The sequence below is a fragment of the Anastrepha obliqua genome, chromosome 2 (genome assembly GCF_027943255.1).
Source record: "Anastrepha obliqua isolate idAnaObli1 chromosome 2, idAnaObli1_1.0, whole genome shotgun sequence".
NCBI lineage: Eukaryota > Metazoa > Arthropoda > Insecta > Diptera > Tephritidae > Anastrepha > Anastrepha obliqua.
The window spans coordinates 67111520-67126799 of NC_072893.1; the positions used below are offsets into that span (position 1 = coordinate 67111520).

At 38.4% G+C, this 15280-nt stretch overlaps 1 protein-coding gene across 1 annotated transcript in view; it reads left to right on the forward strand.

The window, feature by feature from the left end:
* The window catches only part of LOC129239286 (chitin deacetylase 1), a 132877-nt gene that overhangs the window by 93891 nt on the left and 23706 nt on the right, over positions 1-15280 (forward strand). The window contains exon 6 of the mRNA XM_054874678.1: positions 14245-14464. Coding sequence (XP_054730653.1) covers positions 14245-14464 — 220 coding nt within the window. The remainder of the gene's footprint in view (positions 1-14244; positions 14465-15280) is intronic.

Below are 15280 nucleotides of genomic sequence, written 5' to 3' on the forward strand. Positions count from 1 at the left end.
ACGATCTATTTCAAAAATGCAGTCTATGTTGGAACGCAATTCGTTACCCTAGCGTATGATTCTAATATCACTGAGCTCGCACATTTTTTTCTAAGGTTTGTTACTTCAGAGAACAAGACTTTCGTTGCAGGCAAAAGTCAGTGGAGCCCACGCTCGATTAAGGCTTTAACAAGACATCATAACTACATAAAAACCGATACTGAAACTGAAAAAAAAAACACCTGACATCGAGTTGCTAGCCCTCCTTTTGCGAAATCGTCAAAAAGCAAATAAAATTATTTTAAATTTTATAAGTAAAAAAAGAAAAGCAGAAAATGCAAGCGAACACGTAAATGAAAACTGCATAAACGTTTTCAACTTTGTAATGCTCTGTGCAGCCGCAACCAACCAGCCAAGCAAACCACAGTTTCATCGTGAAATCACCATCAACAGCTGTTATTGCCAAAGCTCTTAAACACTTCCCACACAACTCTCTGCCAACACAAACACTACACACCTCGGCTAAGTACGTAGCAGCAAACGAAAAAGTTCAAAAGCCGGTGGTAAAAATAATTTTATACTTTTGACATTATGTAACATGCAAAGGTATAAAAATGTGGCACGACTTTGGCCCTAAAAGTATACAACAGCCGAGTGTTTGAAGTGCAGCAGCTGGAAGGAAAAACTCGAAGTATTTCATGCAAAAATAACTTAGAAAAATTACCTTAAACTTTGATGTACTTGTACGAGTACTTTGCATATCGCCTTAAAGCCAAAATGGCAACTTCTTAGGCGAAAAACTTAGAAAGTAATGCGAGCTCAGACAGATTTCGTCTGCAAGTTTTAATGTCACAGTAGAGATTATTTACATTTTGTCTATTTATTTATTGTTTATTGTATGGTGTGTCCAATATGAGCAAACTTAAAAAGAAATTAAACCATTTTTATGAATATTTCATGCTATTGAAACAACTCCAAATGAAATTCTGCGCTGAAAGGCTACTAACAAAAATGCCCTACTTTTCAGTGGCAGGTAGATTAAAGCACTTAAGAAGTTAATTCTTGTGCACCTAATTTAACGATATTTGGTATTAATTGAGTAAATGTTACATAAACAACAACTAACAACTTATTTTTCAGAGCCGAATAACTAGGTTGACACCACTCGTTAGCCTCTTGTTTCGATTTCGGATCATGGTGATAGATCCAAGTCTCATCCATACTGATATATCGACGCACAAAATCCACTTTATCCTTTCGTAAATACTCTAAATGTTGCTGAGAAAATGTGTGCCTGTGTTTTTGTTCCATTTCAGGAAATGTGGCACAGAGCTTTCTGAAACCCATTACTTCAGCCAAAATATTGCTTACATCGCCCAATGAGATGCCTGGGGCTCCAACTATATTTTTTCCATCCCATCTTTCTACTGTACTAATTGATGATGAAAAGTTCTTACACATTTTCAATATTTGTTCATAAATTTGATTAAATTTCTAAAACAGAAGTGTAATCACTATACAATACTTGAATTTTTCCACTGTAGAAAATACTCTGATACGTCGATACTAAATGGCATGGTAATCGAAGAATGAGTTGACAGATTGAAATAAACTTCATTTACGTTCAGAGTGTACAAACGTAGAGTGGACCCGAAGTTATTCAATTACATCCATCAAAACAATCGTTTGATGCACCAATGTAACAGTGAAGGGCGAACACTGTCGCGCGATGATAAACGACTTTTTGACCACGGAAATTGAAGCCTATGATCTCCACAACATTTGGTCCCAACAAAATAGCGCTACTTGCCATACAGCCCGTGAAACAATGGATCTACTGCGTCGTCGTTTATGTGAGCCATTTGTCGTTCTTCTAGGACCGGTGAATTGGGCTTTTATTTGTGAAGGTATGCAAAGTCTGAATGTTTTGTGGATCAACTAGCTTCGATTGTACGGAGTTCTTATCTGGTGGAGCTCGCTAGAAAGGATGGCACCAGTTAAGAAGCTGGAGAGGGTACAAAGGTCTGCCTTAATTGGAATCAGTGGGGCGCTCTGTACTACTCCTATTCTAGCGCTTAACGTTATGCTAAGTGTGGCACTCGCGGACATTGCAGGAAAAACTACCGCAGCACGCGCCACGATCAGACTAAGGTGTTCGTTAATCACCAACTGTGAGGCATTAGGCCACAGGAGTCACCGAATACTGGACTCATACCTGCTAGAGGAGGAAGACCTACAATTGTTCCATCCTAAGGAGCTGGTTTGATTCCTCGGTATACTAAATAATTATAATTAAGTAATTAGGGGCGCACAATAGATCAATCTGATCGCAGTGCATAAAGGCATTAGCCTAACCCGTACAACCATTACCATTACCAAGGTGTTCGGGCCATAAGCTAAACTTAAGCTACGGACACTCTAGCATTCTTAAAAATTTTGAGTTCATCCCCATGGTGCTGGATCATTGTACACCCACGCTAGGTCCGAGCGGACCTTTTCCACATATATTCCATCAAGGGATGAGTAGGCGGCGGGATGTAACATTTGGCGGCAAGGCATGGCAAACATGTTCACGGATGACTCGAAGTTGGGCGGAAGAGTTTTTGGGGGAGTATTCTGTGAGGAATCAGCTCAAATTCAGGCTTCCAGACCACTATAGTGTTTTCCATGCGGAGGTAGCCTCAAATAAAGAAGCAGTGGGTTGGTTGCTCTCTTCGGTAATTACCGTTAAGTAAGTAAATATTTATTCCGACAGCCAAGCGGCAATTAGGGCCTGAAGCTCGTTGTTTGTGCGCTCGAGATTGGTCGGGAAATGTCTGGCTTCTCTCTCAATTGCATCCGAATACTTAGATATCAGGCTCATTTGTGTTCCCGGTCACAGCGGCATAGAGGGAAACTGCTGGGCTGATGAGTTGGCTAGACAGAGAACTTTGGAGACGGTTTCGTTGCAAAATGAGAGGATTGGCGTTTCCTTAAGAACCTGTGGTCTGCTCCTGGAGAGAATGACCTCGAGTCAACCCAGCGAGGCTAGTGCGCAAACGTGCAAGGTTGCGAGATCCTTTGGGCCACGGGTAGATTGGGGAAGCTCGAAGGAGCTCTTAAGGCTAACAAAGCACCAGCTCTCAAGTTTGGTGGGTATCCTAACCGGACATTGTCCGTTAGGTGTCCATGCGGTAAGACTTGGGATTGCCTCAAGTACGTTCTGCAGAAGCTGTCTTGAGGACGAGGTGGAATCACTTCAGCACCTTGTCCTCAGCTGCCCTGATCTCGTCTGTCAAAGATTTAAACATCTGGGCTCTCACTTTTTCTCTACACCTGTGGATATGTTGGGTTTATCATTCATCTGGTGAATCTCATCAGTAGCTTGATGCGGCTAATTACGAACGTAAATCAGCCACCGTCGGCGTGGTCGTAAGTGCATGGTCATCATCGCCTAATCCCAAGGCTCCTACTTCCCTCCCTTCTCGTTTCTCCTTTCCCCTGTATGATATCACAACGGACAAATTTCGTATTTCTGTCCAAGTGGGCCCCAAATGGCAAACATTTAACCTAATCTAACCTAACCTAGTTTCGATTGAGGGATTGTAAGCACACATTACTAAAGTTATTCACGAGATACCGACCGAATGCCTCCAACGAGTCACTGAAAATTGGTGTCTATGAATGACCGAATTACGGCGCAGTTGTGCCCAACATTTGAAAGGAATTATTAAAAATTAAAAAAATAAATGTCATGAAAGTGGAATGTCACAAAAATAAAAAAAGATTTATTTATTTCAATTTAAAATCCGATACCTCTAAATTGATCACCCTTTATTTATTTTATCTTATCATCTATCCGGCTATGTATTTTTCCATTCTTTTGCTTGTGGGCACAAATAACATGCATTTGATTTTTTGTCTACCAAAATATTCGTTCATTGCACTAAACCCTCACACAACATACAGTCAGCGTCAAAAGAAAATATACACCATACATTGATAAGTTTTAACTATTTAGTTGTTTACTTTTTATTTTCAATTACTCTTTTATAAAAACACAAGCACACACTTTGTACAAAATTCGTAAGAATTCGGCAAATTCTTATCAAAATGTCAAAGGTTTTACCCAGACCACTTTGGTGATTCGACCATGTCGCAGAAAAATGTTTATGAGTGGTACAAAGACTTCAAAGAGGGTCGAGAACGTGTTGATGACTTGGAGCGCTCCGGACGACCATCGACATCAACAGGTGACCAACACGTCAATAAAGTGAAGGAATTAGTGCTCAAAAATCGTCAATTGACTGTTAAAGACCTTACTGATATTATCGCAATATCAGAAGGATGTGTGAAAACCATTTTGAAAGACCATTTGGGCCTACGAAAAGTCAAATCTCGTTTGGTACCGAAAACTATCAATTTCTTGGAAAAAAGTCGTCGCGTTGATGTGTGTGAAACAATGCTTTCAGACTATCAGGACAAGCTCAAATGCATCATTACGGGAGATGAGACTTGTATTTATGCTTACAACCCTGAAACAACCGACCAATCAAGCGAATATCGTGGTAAAGGCGAGGCCAGACCGAAAAGAGCACGTCAAAGTCGTTCAAAAATAAAGGTCATGATGACTGTTTTTTTCGATTTTCGTGGTGTGGTGCACTATGAATTCCTTCCACCTGTCCAAACTGTTAATAAGGAATATTATTTGAGCGTTATGCGTCGTTTACGTGAAGCAATTCGTCTAAAAAGACCAGAATTATGGGCCAACAACTATTGGCTTTTGCATCACGATAATGCACCGTCTCACACTGCACTCAAAAATTCCACGCATATCGCTCCGCCACCACCGTATTCGCCTGATTTGGCTCCGTGTGAATTCTGGCTGTTCCCAAAACTCAAGAGACCAGTCCGGGGAACGCGTTTCGAGTCGATTGAGGAGATAAAAGCTGAATCGAAGAAGGTGCTGATGGCTATACCGGAACTGGACTATTTGGCATGTTTCGCGGATTGGAAAAATCGTTGGCATAAGTGTATTTCATGGAGAGAGGATTATTTTGAAGGGGATGAAATTGATTTACAAGAATAAATAAAGATTTTTCATTTTACAACCAAATTCACCTTACTTTTTGCCCACAGTAGGTTGGCCAAAATGCCACTGGGGAGACTACCCAAGTCAGGAAGCAGTGTTAAAAAAAACGTATTCCATTTCTACGACTAAACATCCATACGAGTATACATGCATATGAGTATGTGTGTGGGTGTGCTCATGGAGTTTCATAAATGTTCGGTTATTTATGTATGCATGCACTTTTGTAAAACTTACGTCCTGCATGCAACAATTCTAGTCGCTTCTTTTTTCGTTTGCCGGCTAGCTCAACCCTATGCTATTGTTTCGGCGTCAATCAAATTGCATTTGTAGTTAGTGCGCTCATTTGTAGTATCTGTGCTTGTATGTATGTAGGTGAATGATGAATGTAGCTGTTAATGATGCTGTAGCGTCTACTAGCTCCTATCCTTCATTCTTCAATTTCCCTTTTCTTGCACTCTTCTAAATCATTGTCACTGCCATCGTCCGATTCTACTACGTAAATTATTTTTACATTTAACCATTCACTCTTGCTTATGGTCGTAGTGGCCCACCTGCATTCACCCACTGTACGTACCATAATTCTGCCATAAATTCTTGTTACAGTTGCATTCTGGCTAAAGACACAGACTTACGATAGCCGAACTGATAGAATTTTGGTTGTCATTGCCAGTTTTACATGTCAGCAATTGCCAAGTTGACTCGTGTCCCAACAACACACCACATACATTTTGTCATTCATTCGCAAACGCAGGCATACATACATGCATATACTTATATATATGACATGCAAATGCTTCTTATCGAGTAATCTCTGGTGGGATTTCTATACATTTTCTAAGCTTTCCAAGAAGAGTTAAATGTTGGTGGTTTTAATGGTGAATTGTACGGAAGATGTGTTATTTTCCATTTTGCTGACAAGTTGGTAATTAGTAAATGCTGTGTGATAGTGCGATTTTTGAAAATCAAATATGTTCACTATGAAATTTTGATGCCGCAAATTTAATAAAATTTACTAGAAGACAAAAGCTGGCAATGGCTTAGAAACAATGTTAATAATTTCAACATTTACAAAAAAACATACATGTATTGGGGTTACTAAAATAATTGGATTATTTTTAAGCTTAGCTGATTTAATATTATTTCACGCTGTTCAAGTTTATTTTATATAAATTTACTTTTTTAGTCACAAATTATTAGAGATCATAAGATTTTTTTGAATGACATAAAATGAATCATATAATCATAAGGAGGAATATGGACTCGTTATATGGACATTTCATATATAAACGAGGACGGAAACTTATTCCCATACCCAATAAGTTACGTATTTGTATACATCTAATTGGCGCTTACGTACTTTATTGGGTTTTGGGCCGAGCTCCTCCTTCTATTTGTGGTGTGTGTCTTGTTGTTGTTCCCATGGAGAGGCATACAGTTTTATGTTATGTCGCTTAAGAGCGGCAGATATTTTTATGAGGAGCTTTTTTATGGCAGAAGTGCACTCGGAGGTTTGACATAGTCTGCCGAGGGGCGACCGCTTTTAGAAAAAAACTGTTTCTATAATTTTGCTGCTTCAGGCACGCTCTTCCGAATATTAGTCACGCGCCAACCTATTCGGATGCGTATATATGATACTTATCATATATAATTTTATGGAAGGTTAGGTTAGGTCAGTCAAGTTGCTTGTCTAAGGACAAGAGACTCTAAGACCCATTGTGATACCTGCATTGGATTTCCATCCTCTGACTAAGTTGCTTAAACCAATTAGATATTTTTAAGAAGGTAGCTAGACCCTTCAGTGTGACATTTTGCAAATTTCCCAGGTCTTCAAAGAAATAATCACCAAGATATTTGGCATGGCTTCTTTGAAGTGGAGGACATCACAAAGGCGGTGTTGTACCGACTCAATTTCTTCTCCTGCAGAAGTCATTGTGTGGTACGTTCATTCTACTGGCTAGGGTGTCAATAGTGTAGTGAGGACGCTGATAGTTGCTCTGTTGAATCCAATCAGATATTTTGTCTTTTAAAGATTTGATTTGGGCCAGAGCTCTTTGGAGACGGTGCAGTTAGTAGTCAGCGACTACCTTCTATTGGCTTATGCGATTACGCTCAAGTCAATTGCAGTATGCAGCTCGTTTAGGGGAATGCTTATGTCATCTACCACTTTTATTTCGCTCCACTCCAGAGTGGCCGGGGAGCCAAGAATGTGTAATGTGGATAAGTGAGAGGGACCTCCTACATTCTTTAACACATCTTGATTTGATGCACGCTAAGAGCAGTGCCCTGATCGCTGCTTGACTATCAACAAAGCTGGTGAGCTATGCCGGAGGTAAGTTCATTAGTTTTATTATCTTTGCTGTTTTGTCTGTTGCGTAGATCTCAGTTTAAAAGACGCTACACCTATCTGAAAGTCTAAAGGAGCAATTGAAGAATAATTGTTTCAAGTACACTCTCGATCCAGTGCCACTGGCCATCTTTGAGCCGTCAGTATAAATAATAGTCGCCACTATCATCTGATATGACTCTGGTTTGCCAATCCTTTCTGGCGGGTATTCTTATTTTATAGGCTTTTTCAGCTCTATCTACGGAACCAGATAATCTCTTTTCGATACGTCTTGCAAGTGTTCCACAGATAGCAGAACTGGTGCATGACCGTGCGCGTTTTCTTTTCTTTCATGCCTACTGCTTTGATACTGGAAGCAGTTTTGGCCGCTATCCTAATGATATGGAAAAAATAGTAAATTTTTGTAAATTATTTTTTATACTAGAATAGTAAATTTTTGTTCCATCAATATTCAATTTTTGAAACATGTTTTGGAACACTGATATTTTTTTTTGCCAATTTTTTTTGTTCACAATAATTTTTCGCATGCAGAACTCTTTTTTTTTGCACAAGTGTCGCTTATTAAAATTAGCAATGAGAGTATTATTTGAAAGGGCTTATTTCCCAGGTCCCTGCTGAATGATGATCACCAAATTTATGATGAAAAAATAATGGCACAAACGGATAACGGCGAAGACAAGGAGCCTAAGAATAAGGTTTCGTTTAAATTGCCAATAAACACATTTTTCTTATACTTTTATTATATAAACTTAATTTATTGCCTACTATGCCTGTTGACTGTACCGTGAAGAAAGCCTTGACAGGAAAGCTAATGGGCGTGAAGGCCAAAGGCAGACCGAGGAACCGTTGGATAGACGCAGTGGAACACGATCTTAAGAAGCTGGGAATACGTAACTACGAACCAACAGCTCAAGATAGACCGCTTTGGAGGAGCATTTGGAAGGAAGCTTTAACGCACCCTGCCTTGTAACGCTATGAAAGAAGAAGAATTTATTGCATTTAGTCCCTTAATTTACAACAAGATTTTTTTAAGAGAGATTTTTTACACCAGATTTCCTTTTCATACTAAATTTTATTTGTTTGCACAAGAATTTTATTTTTAATTGTAATTATCCGAATTTTTTGGGGTTTTACAAAGAATTCGTTTTTAAACTACATTTTATTACACCATACATTTTTTCACACTAAGTTATTTCTGTTTTAACAAACATTCTTGAAACCAAAATTTTTTACATAATATTTTGTGTTTAAGTACAGTGTATTTTTTACACAAGAATTTTCGTTTTTAAACAAAATTTTAATTAACACAATATTTTTTTTTTTTTCAAATTATTTTAATCTAAAATTTTGGTTAAGTCTTATAATAATTTTTTTATACGAGAATGTTTTTTATATAGATTTTTTTAAATAATTTTGTAAAGCCCTATTTGTTTACGCTAAATAGTTTTTTTCACAGAACTATTTATTGCATCATACTTTTATTTTGATCAACAATTTTTTACGCGATATTTTTTTTACATACGAGGTTTTTAGTTTTAACACCTTAATTTTTTTAGAAATTTTTTTTAACTAGAACTTTGAAACAATCAAATCTATTAAAGCCATAAGAGGTTGCCCTCAAGGTGGCGTATTTTCTTCTCTTTTGTGGACTCTAGTCATAGATGAACTTCTCCACAAACTAAATAACCTAGGCTTTCACACTCAGGGTTACGCTGATGACCTAGTAGTTTATGTATTAGGCTGGCATGAGGAAACCATTTCGGATCGCATGCAGCAAGCCCTTACAATAATAAACAAATGGTGCACGGAAAAAGGGCTCTCCATCAACCCATCCAAAACAACACTTGTACCGTTTACTAGGAGAGGGAACATAAATCTCAAATGTCCGAGAATGGAACAACACTTGAACTCTCGACAGAAGCGAAATATCTTGGCGTTAGTCTTGACAAAACACTTACGTGGAATTCCCATATTGAGAGAGTTACTTCAAAAGCCACAAGGGCATTCTTTGCCTGTACAAGGCTTTTTGGTAAGACATGGGGACTAAACCCTAGAATGACCTTCTGGTACACCACAGTTGTAAACCCCATAGTCATTTATGCATCCTTAGCATGGTGGCCCAAGGTCAAGCAAAGAAAGGCGGCAAACTAATTAAGCAAACTGCATCGCCTGGTATGTGTTGGTATTACAGGGGCTATGAAAACATGTCCCACGGATGCATTGGGTGTGCTCCTGAACATACCACCGCTTCCAATTCTAATTGAAAGGGAAGCTCGCTCGAGTGCCTTAAGATTAAAAGGTATATCTGAACTTAAAAGTGGAGATATGAAAGGACATTTAAAGATCTTAGAAGACTTCCTACATAGTCCCATTCTTCATAGGGATGATATACTATCACCCAAACCAATACTCTTCAGGTACTTCCAAGTTATAATCAATGAACGAACAGACTGGAGAACTAACTCTATCACTTTCAAACCTGGCTCCCAGCTATGGTTTACTGATGGGTCCAAATTGGAAAATGGTAGAACAGGGGCAGGAATCAATGGGCCCAAATTCAAAAAATCGATTCCGATGGGATCCTACCCAACAATATTCCAGGCAGAAATACATGCCATTGAAATATGTGTGAGAGAATGCCTTAGAAGGAAAATGAGAGGTACGCACATCTACATACTTTCAGATAGCCAAGCGGCTCTAAAAGCCCTTCTATCAACGACTATCACCTCTAAATTGGTGAATGATTGCCTAAACCTTCTAAAGACGTTAGGAAACCTCAACATAGTAACACTATGTTGGATTCCGGGACATGAAGGACATGAGGGAAATGAAATGGCTGACAACCTTGCAAAACAATTAGCAAATATGCAACTTACTGGTCCTGAGCCTTTCTGTGGACTGACAAAAGGCCACATTAATGAATTCCTTAGGAAATGGGAAGAAAGAAAACTTGCCGCACACTGGCTAAACTGTGCCGGTCAGCGTCAAGCCAAACTATTCCTAAGTCCCAACAAAGGAATATCTGACAAACTTCTCTCACTAAACAGAGTAGATCTGCGTCTTTTAACCGGATACCTTACAGGTCACTGCAGCCTGAGGTACCATCTACCATCTGCCGCTTTTGCGAAATGGACATAGAAAGCTCAGAACATGTGCTTTGTGAATGTCCTGCGTTGGGCAGACAAAGACTTCACCACCTTGGTGGTATCGTAGTATCTCCATGCAATCTTTGGAACAACAAACCCAAAACTGTGCTAAAATTTCTAAAAAGCCTAAAACTCTAGGGTTACAAAAGGCCTTTCACAATAGATCAGCTCTGGTCGCAGTGCGTAATGGCCTTCTAATAATAATAATAATAACTAGAACTTTTCTTAGCCCATATAGTTTAATTTATTTATTTTCATTATTTATGTGGGACTATATATAAAGTATATATATATATAAATTATTTTCAAACTATAATTTTTTAAAGTTATATTTTTATACTACGCTATCTCTTGTTTTACAGCCATTTTTTCACCACAATTTTGTTTATATTAAACTATTTTTTTTAACAAGCATTTCTTTTAACTAAATTTATTTTATGCGATATTTGTTTTTTTACTGCATTGCATTTTTTTTTTTTTGCAATCAAAAGAGCTAGTTCTTACTTACCAATAACTTCATTTGAGCCTAAAATCAGTCCAAAGTTTATATGAACAGATTTATTCACATATTTATGGGCTTGCAGTAACTAACCAAAGCGTAAATATTTGTACAAAACTTATCTCACTCCCAAATGAAAACTCTTATTACAAACATTTCAAAAAAATATCGCTTTGGAGATGTCCATAAATGGGAAAAATGGGAATATCTCAGCAAAAAATGTGTATACGTACTCGTACCTATCCACTCGTATGCATGAAACATGAATTAGTAAATGTGCCGAAAATTTCTTTATTTATTTCAAAAAATACCCCCGAAACTTCCGATTATTGTGTTTCATTTTCTTGCATTTGTATTTTCCGGCCAACAGAAATATTGTATTTCCCTTAATACTCACACTCGTACACGCAAGTATTTGTTATTGCATATTTGTTTGCGGCAGCTTCCGCAAATACAAAAGTTTTCCACTCGTTTGGGAATAGGCATGCAAATAAATGGGCGACCCTTTTGCTTGGGTTATTTAGCTTTTATTATATGTATATGTATATTTTTTTAATTTTTTTTTAAACCTCTTTAGCATCCGAACAGTTGCAATTCTAATAATATTAAGCTCATGCAAGTTGCTAACATTGTTTTAATAAAATGCATTCGCTATTGTTCTTGTAGTAAGCTTTTGGGTTTGCCTGAAATATTTGCTTTGTGGTTCTAAATTTCTACACAATCAAAATAAATGTTTGTATGTTTGGGTGCATTAGTATTCCTATGGAAACTGAGATTTACATACGGGTAAAGAGATTTCGTTAGCACGGAAGTTTATTCTATTGTTCGGCATATTTATGTATGTATGTGTGTTTATCTATGCACTTATTAAAAAGTTTGGTATGCTTACAAAATGATGAAACGTACGTGTAACTACATAATAAAATAAATTCATCTTATATGCATTTACACATTAAGTTGGAGCGATGTTTTGGATGCCCAATCGTGTGGCAAAAAGCTTCTGCAGCTACGTTAAAAAAAATTTCCCAAAAGTTTCCTTGATATGCTGCTAAAAAGTATACGTTGAATATGATAAGTGTACTGAACAGAAAACTGTAAACGCGGTTTTCAAGAAACTACATTTTTCGGTCGGACACATAACTCGAACAAAAACTTAGCGATTGACTTGAAATTTTAACCGCAAATTCACGATTAGGTTCAGCATGGAAGAGGAGATCGATTTTTTTGTTATATTACATAAACTTTTAAAATTTTCAGAAAAATGCATTTGTCTCTGTGCCCAGTCAGTAAATATTAAAAACAAAAAATAAAAACATAGATGACTCGTTTTTTTGGCCAAAGAATACATTTTAGGCGTATCAACCAGAAAAAAAATGTTTGTGAGTCATCCTACTATTCTTGTTGTAGCACTAGCATAAACATTCCCTATGCATGTACGGGGAATGCCGCTGGGGTCACAGTACTTGGCTGTATATAAATCCGAGTCGTTCCGGTAAAGTGGAGGCGACTATCGTGGCAGCGTGGGCCATTCTACTCTACATATTTGATATATTTCCGTGAATATTCAGATCGTTCGCGACTATGATTAGCTAGGTTCCAGGATGGTTCCATGTGTGGAAGTCCACGCAGGTGGGTGGACGTGGTCAGGACGATTCTTCTGCATACGATCCAAGCAGCTCACAACTTCCAGGCTTCTGCCAAGTATCCTGTGAGTAGCTTCCAAACATCCGTTCGAGAGCGAGCTAATGTGAGAAGGCAAGGCAACCTATGATAGCTGGTTGTGTGCTGAATTTGGGGCCCGCTAACTCCAATGCGACGCCAGTGAAACCAAACAAAAATGATTGCGAAGTACACGAAGCGTTTCGAGGCGGTATTTTTATGCACGCATTCGAAAAGGCCAAAATTATCTTACGCCGCGGCTGCAAAAGTAATGACAAAATCAAAAAAGTTTGTTGTGATGTCGAATCAGCGGTATAAGGTGTATAAAAATGTTGATGATTTTTCCGAGCGCGGCTTGAAGCGAGTGACGACAAAAAAGCTGGATGAAGTGATCGTCCAACTTTTTAATCAGGACCCTTCTTTGTGACTACGCCAAGCACAATCAGTTTTTGCTAAAAAGGAAATAGATGTGAGTATCAACGCCATCGAACGTCGACTGAAGAAGGCGTACATATCCTACCGTACCACATCATCAAAACCACTGCTCTCTGAAAAACACATTGAGAAACAACAAAACAAGAAAATGGCGTCACAGTATTGGACTGCCCTGCCCAGTCCGCAGACGCCAACCCCATTGAAAATGTGTGGGGGACTATGAAAACGCATCTTGCCGGAAGGGCAGTCCGTGATTAAAAGCACTCGTGCGTCAAGTTCGCAATATTTTTAATGAAAATTTTGTTAAATATCCCTGCATTATGATATGCAAATTTACTGAGTAATTTAACGCTATCTGCATCGTCAATCAAAATTCCTAAAACATCTATTTTTCTCCGAATTAGCCTTACGCCCCGTAGATCTACCGAGCGCTGATGTCAGACGCTGTTCACAAAAGCCTTTCATTGCTTACGAACTCTTGATCTGATTTTAAAATAGCAGTCTTTCATTTTGCACTATCAGACAGGCATTCTTACTCCGAAAAATGATGCGGAAAGACTTATTCCAACATCAGACTTATTCCAACATCCAAGTCCTGGCGCCTACATTACATATTTCAAGATGAAGCGTAAAGTTCTGACTCCTTGGCAGATCAATCAAATTTTAAAATTTTGGTACTTTGAATTTTTCTAAGGAATTCCATTTTATTCAAGCTAATTTCGACTTTAGACGATTCATAATTTTTATAAAAAAAAATTCATAATTTGAAAATTAGTTGACTCATACTTCTTTATACACTTTTGCTCTCAAGTTTATTTCTCATACCGAGCCACCTTAATGTTGCATGCACCGGAGTAAAAAAATTCTGGAAAAAAAGAATCCGAAGTAATTCTGTATAATTCTAATATTCGAAAGCATTGCAACTTTCTCATAATAAGTATCTTTGTTTTCATTATTTCTTTAGACATTTTCATGGAAATATTTGCAAATGTAGCAAAATATTGTACTACTTTGGCTACTGTTGCTGATTACTCGCTCAATAATCCTACTTCTAAAATTTTCGTATTTTCGATTTTATTTTTAAATTTTAATCAATATTTCTCTTCATCAGCAACTATCAACAAATTCAACATCTCGGCTATGCTGGACACGAATTCGCCACTGAAAGTATCTCCCAACAACTGGGACTGCAAGACAAAGGCTACGAGGAATGGGTTGGCGAAATGATTGGCATGCGTGAAATACTGAAGCGATTCGCCAATGTATCCGTCAACGATGTAGTTGGTATGCGAGCGCCATTCTTGAAACCCGGTCGCAATACCCAATACAAGGTAAGCAATCGCACGAACTCGCACGCACATACACTTACATTACATAGTGGCATACATTTGTGGCAAAACTGATTGCGTGTACACAGCGCGGTTCGCAATTTTGTAAGTTACTTTACGCGTTCAGCAACAAAGTCATTTTCACCATACTCGTATTAAGTTGTAAGGGGCAGGGGAGGAAATTGGCACTCAATATATACGAAGTTTGCGCCAAAAGTCACCGACCTTCTTTCATACCTTCACGCCTGGCAAGAGAGTTAACTGCGAAACTTCACGAGCTCACTTGGTACCGCAGTTTTCAGCGAGGTGCCTCAATTCACATTCTTAAATGACTAGCTTCTTAAACAATATTTCGCAAACCTTAAAGTATCCATGACTGATGTTGTTCGCTACGAGTTCAGGCAGTCCCAATGATCAAAAATTCCACTCAGAGTGAACCCATTCGAGGGCAAAGTATAGGTTAATATAACCAGGAGACCCCACTGAAAAAAAGTTTCCAGACTACTACCAAACGCAGAAAGGCTGTTCGGAAATATTTTTCAATCAATTGGGCGCTACTTCAAAGAACGATGACATGGCGTAACGCGAGCGGGGGCCGCTTTTCATTGCCGGACACTTTAGGGACAGATTTCGTAGGACAAGAATCTGCAGCTCCTTTCGTCTTTCTCGCCTCACTCGGTAGAAACATTTTATCGAAACGTGATAACTTTAGTAGAGGGAATTGAAAAAAGTCACGAGAAAAATGAATACGGAGCCTGGGGAACGGTGTTAGTTTTGCTTGCGATCGATTTGTCGTTTACACGACTTCATGTAGGAGGT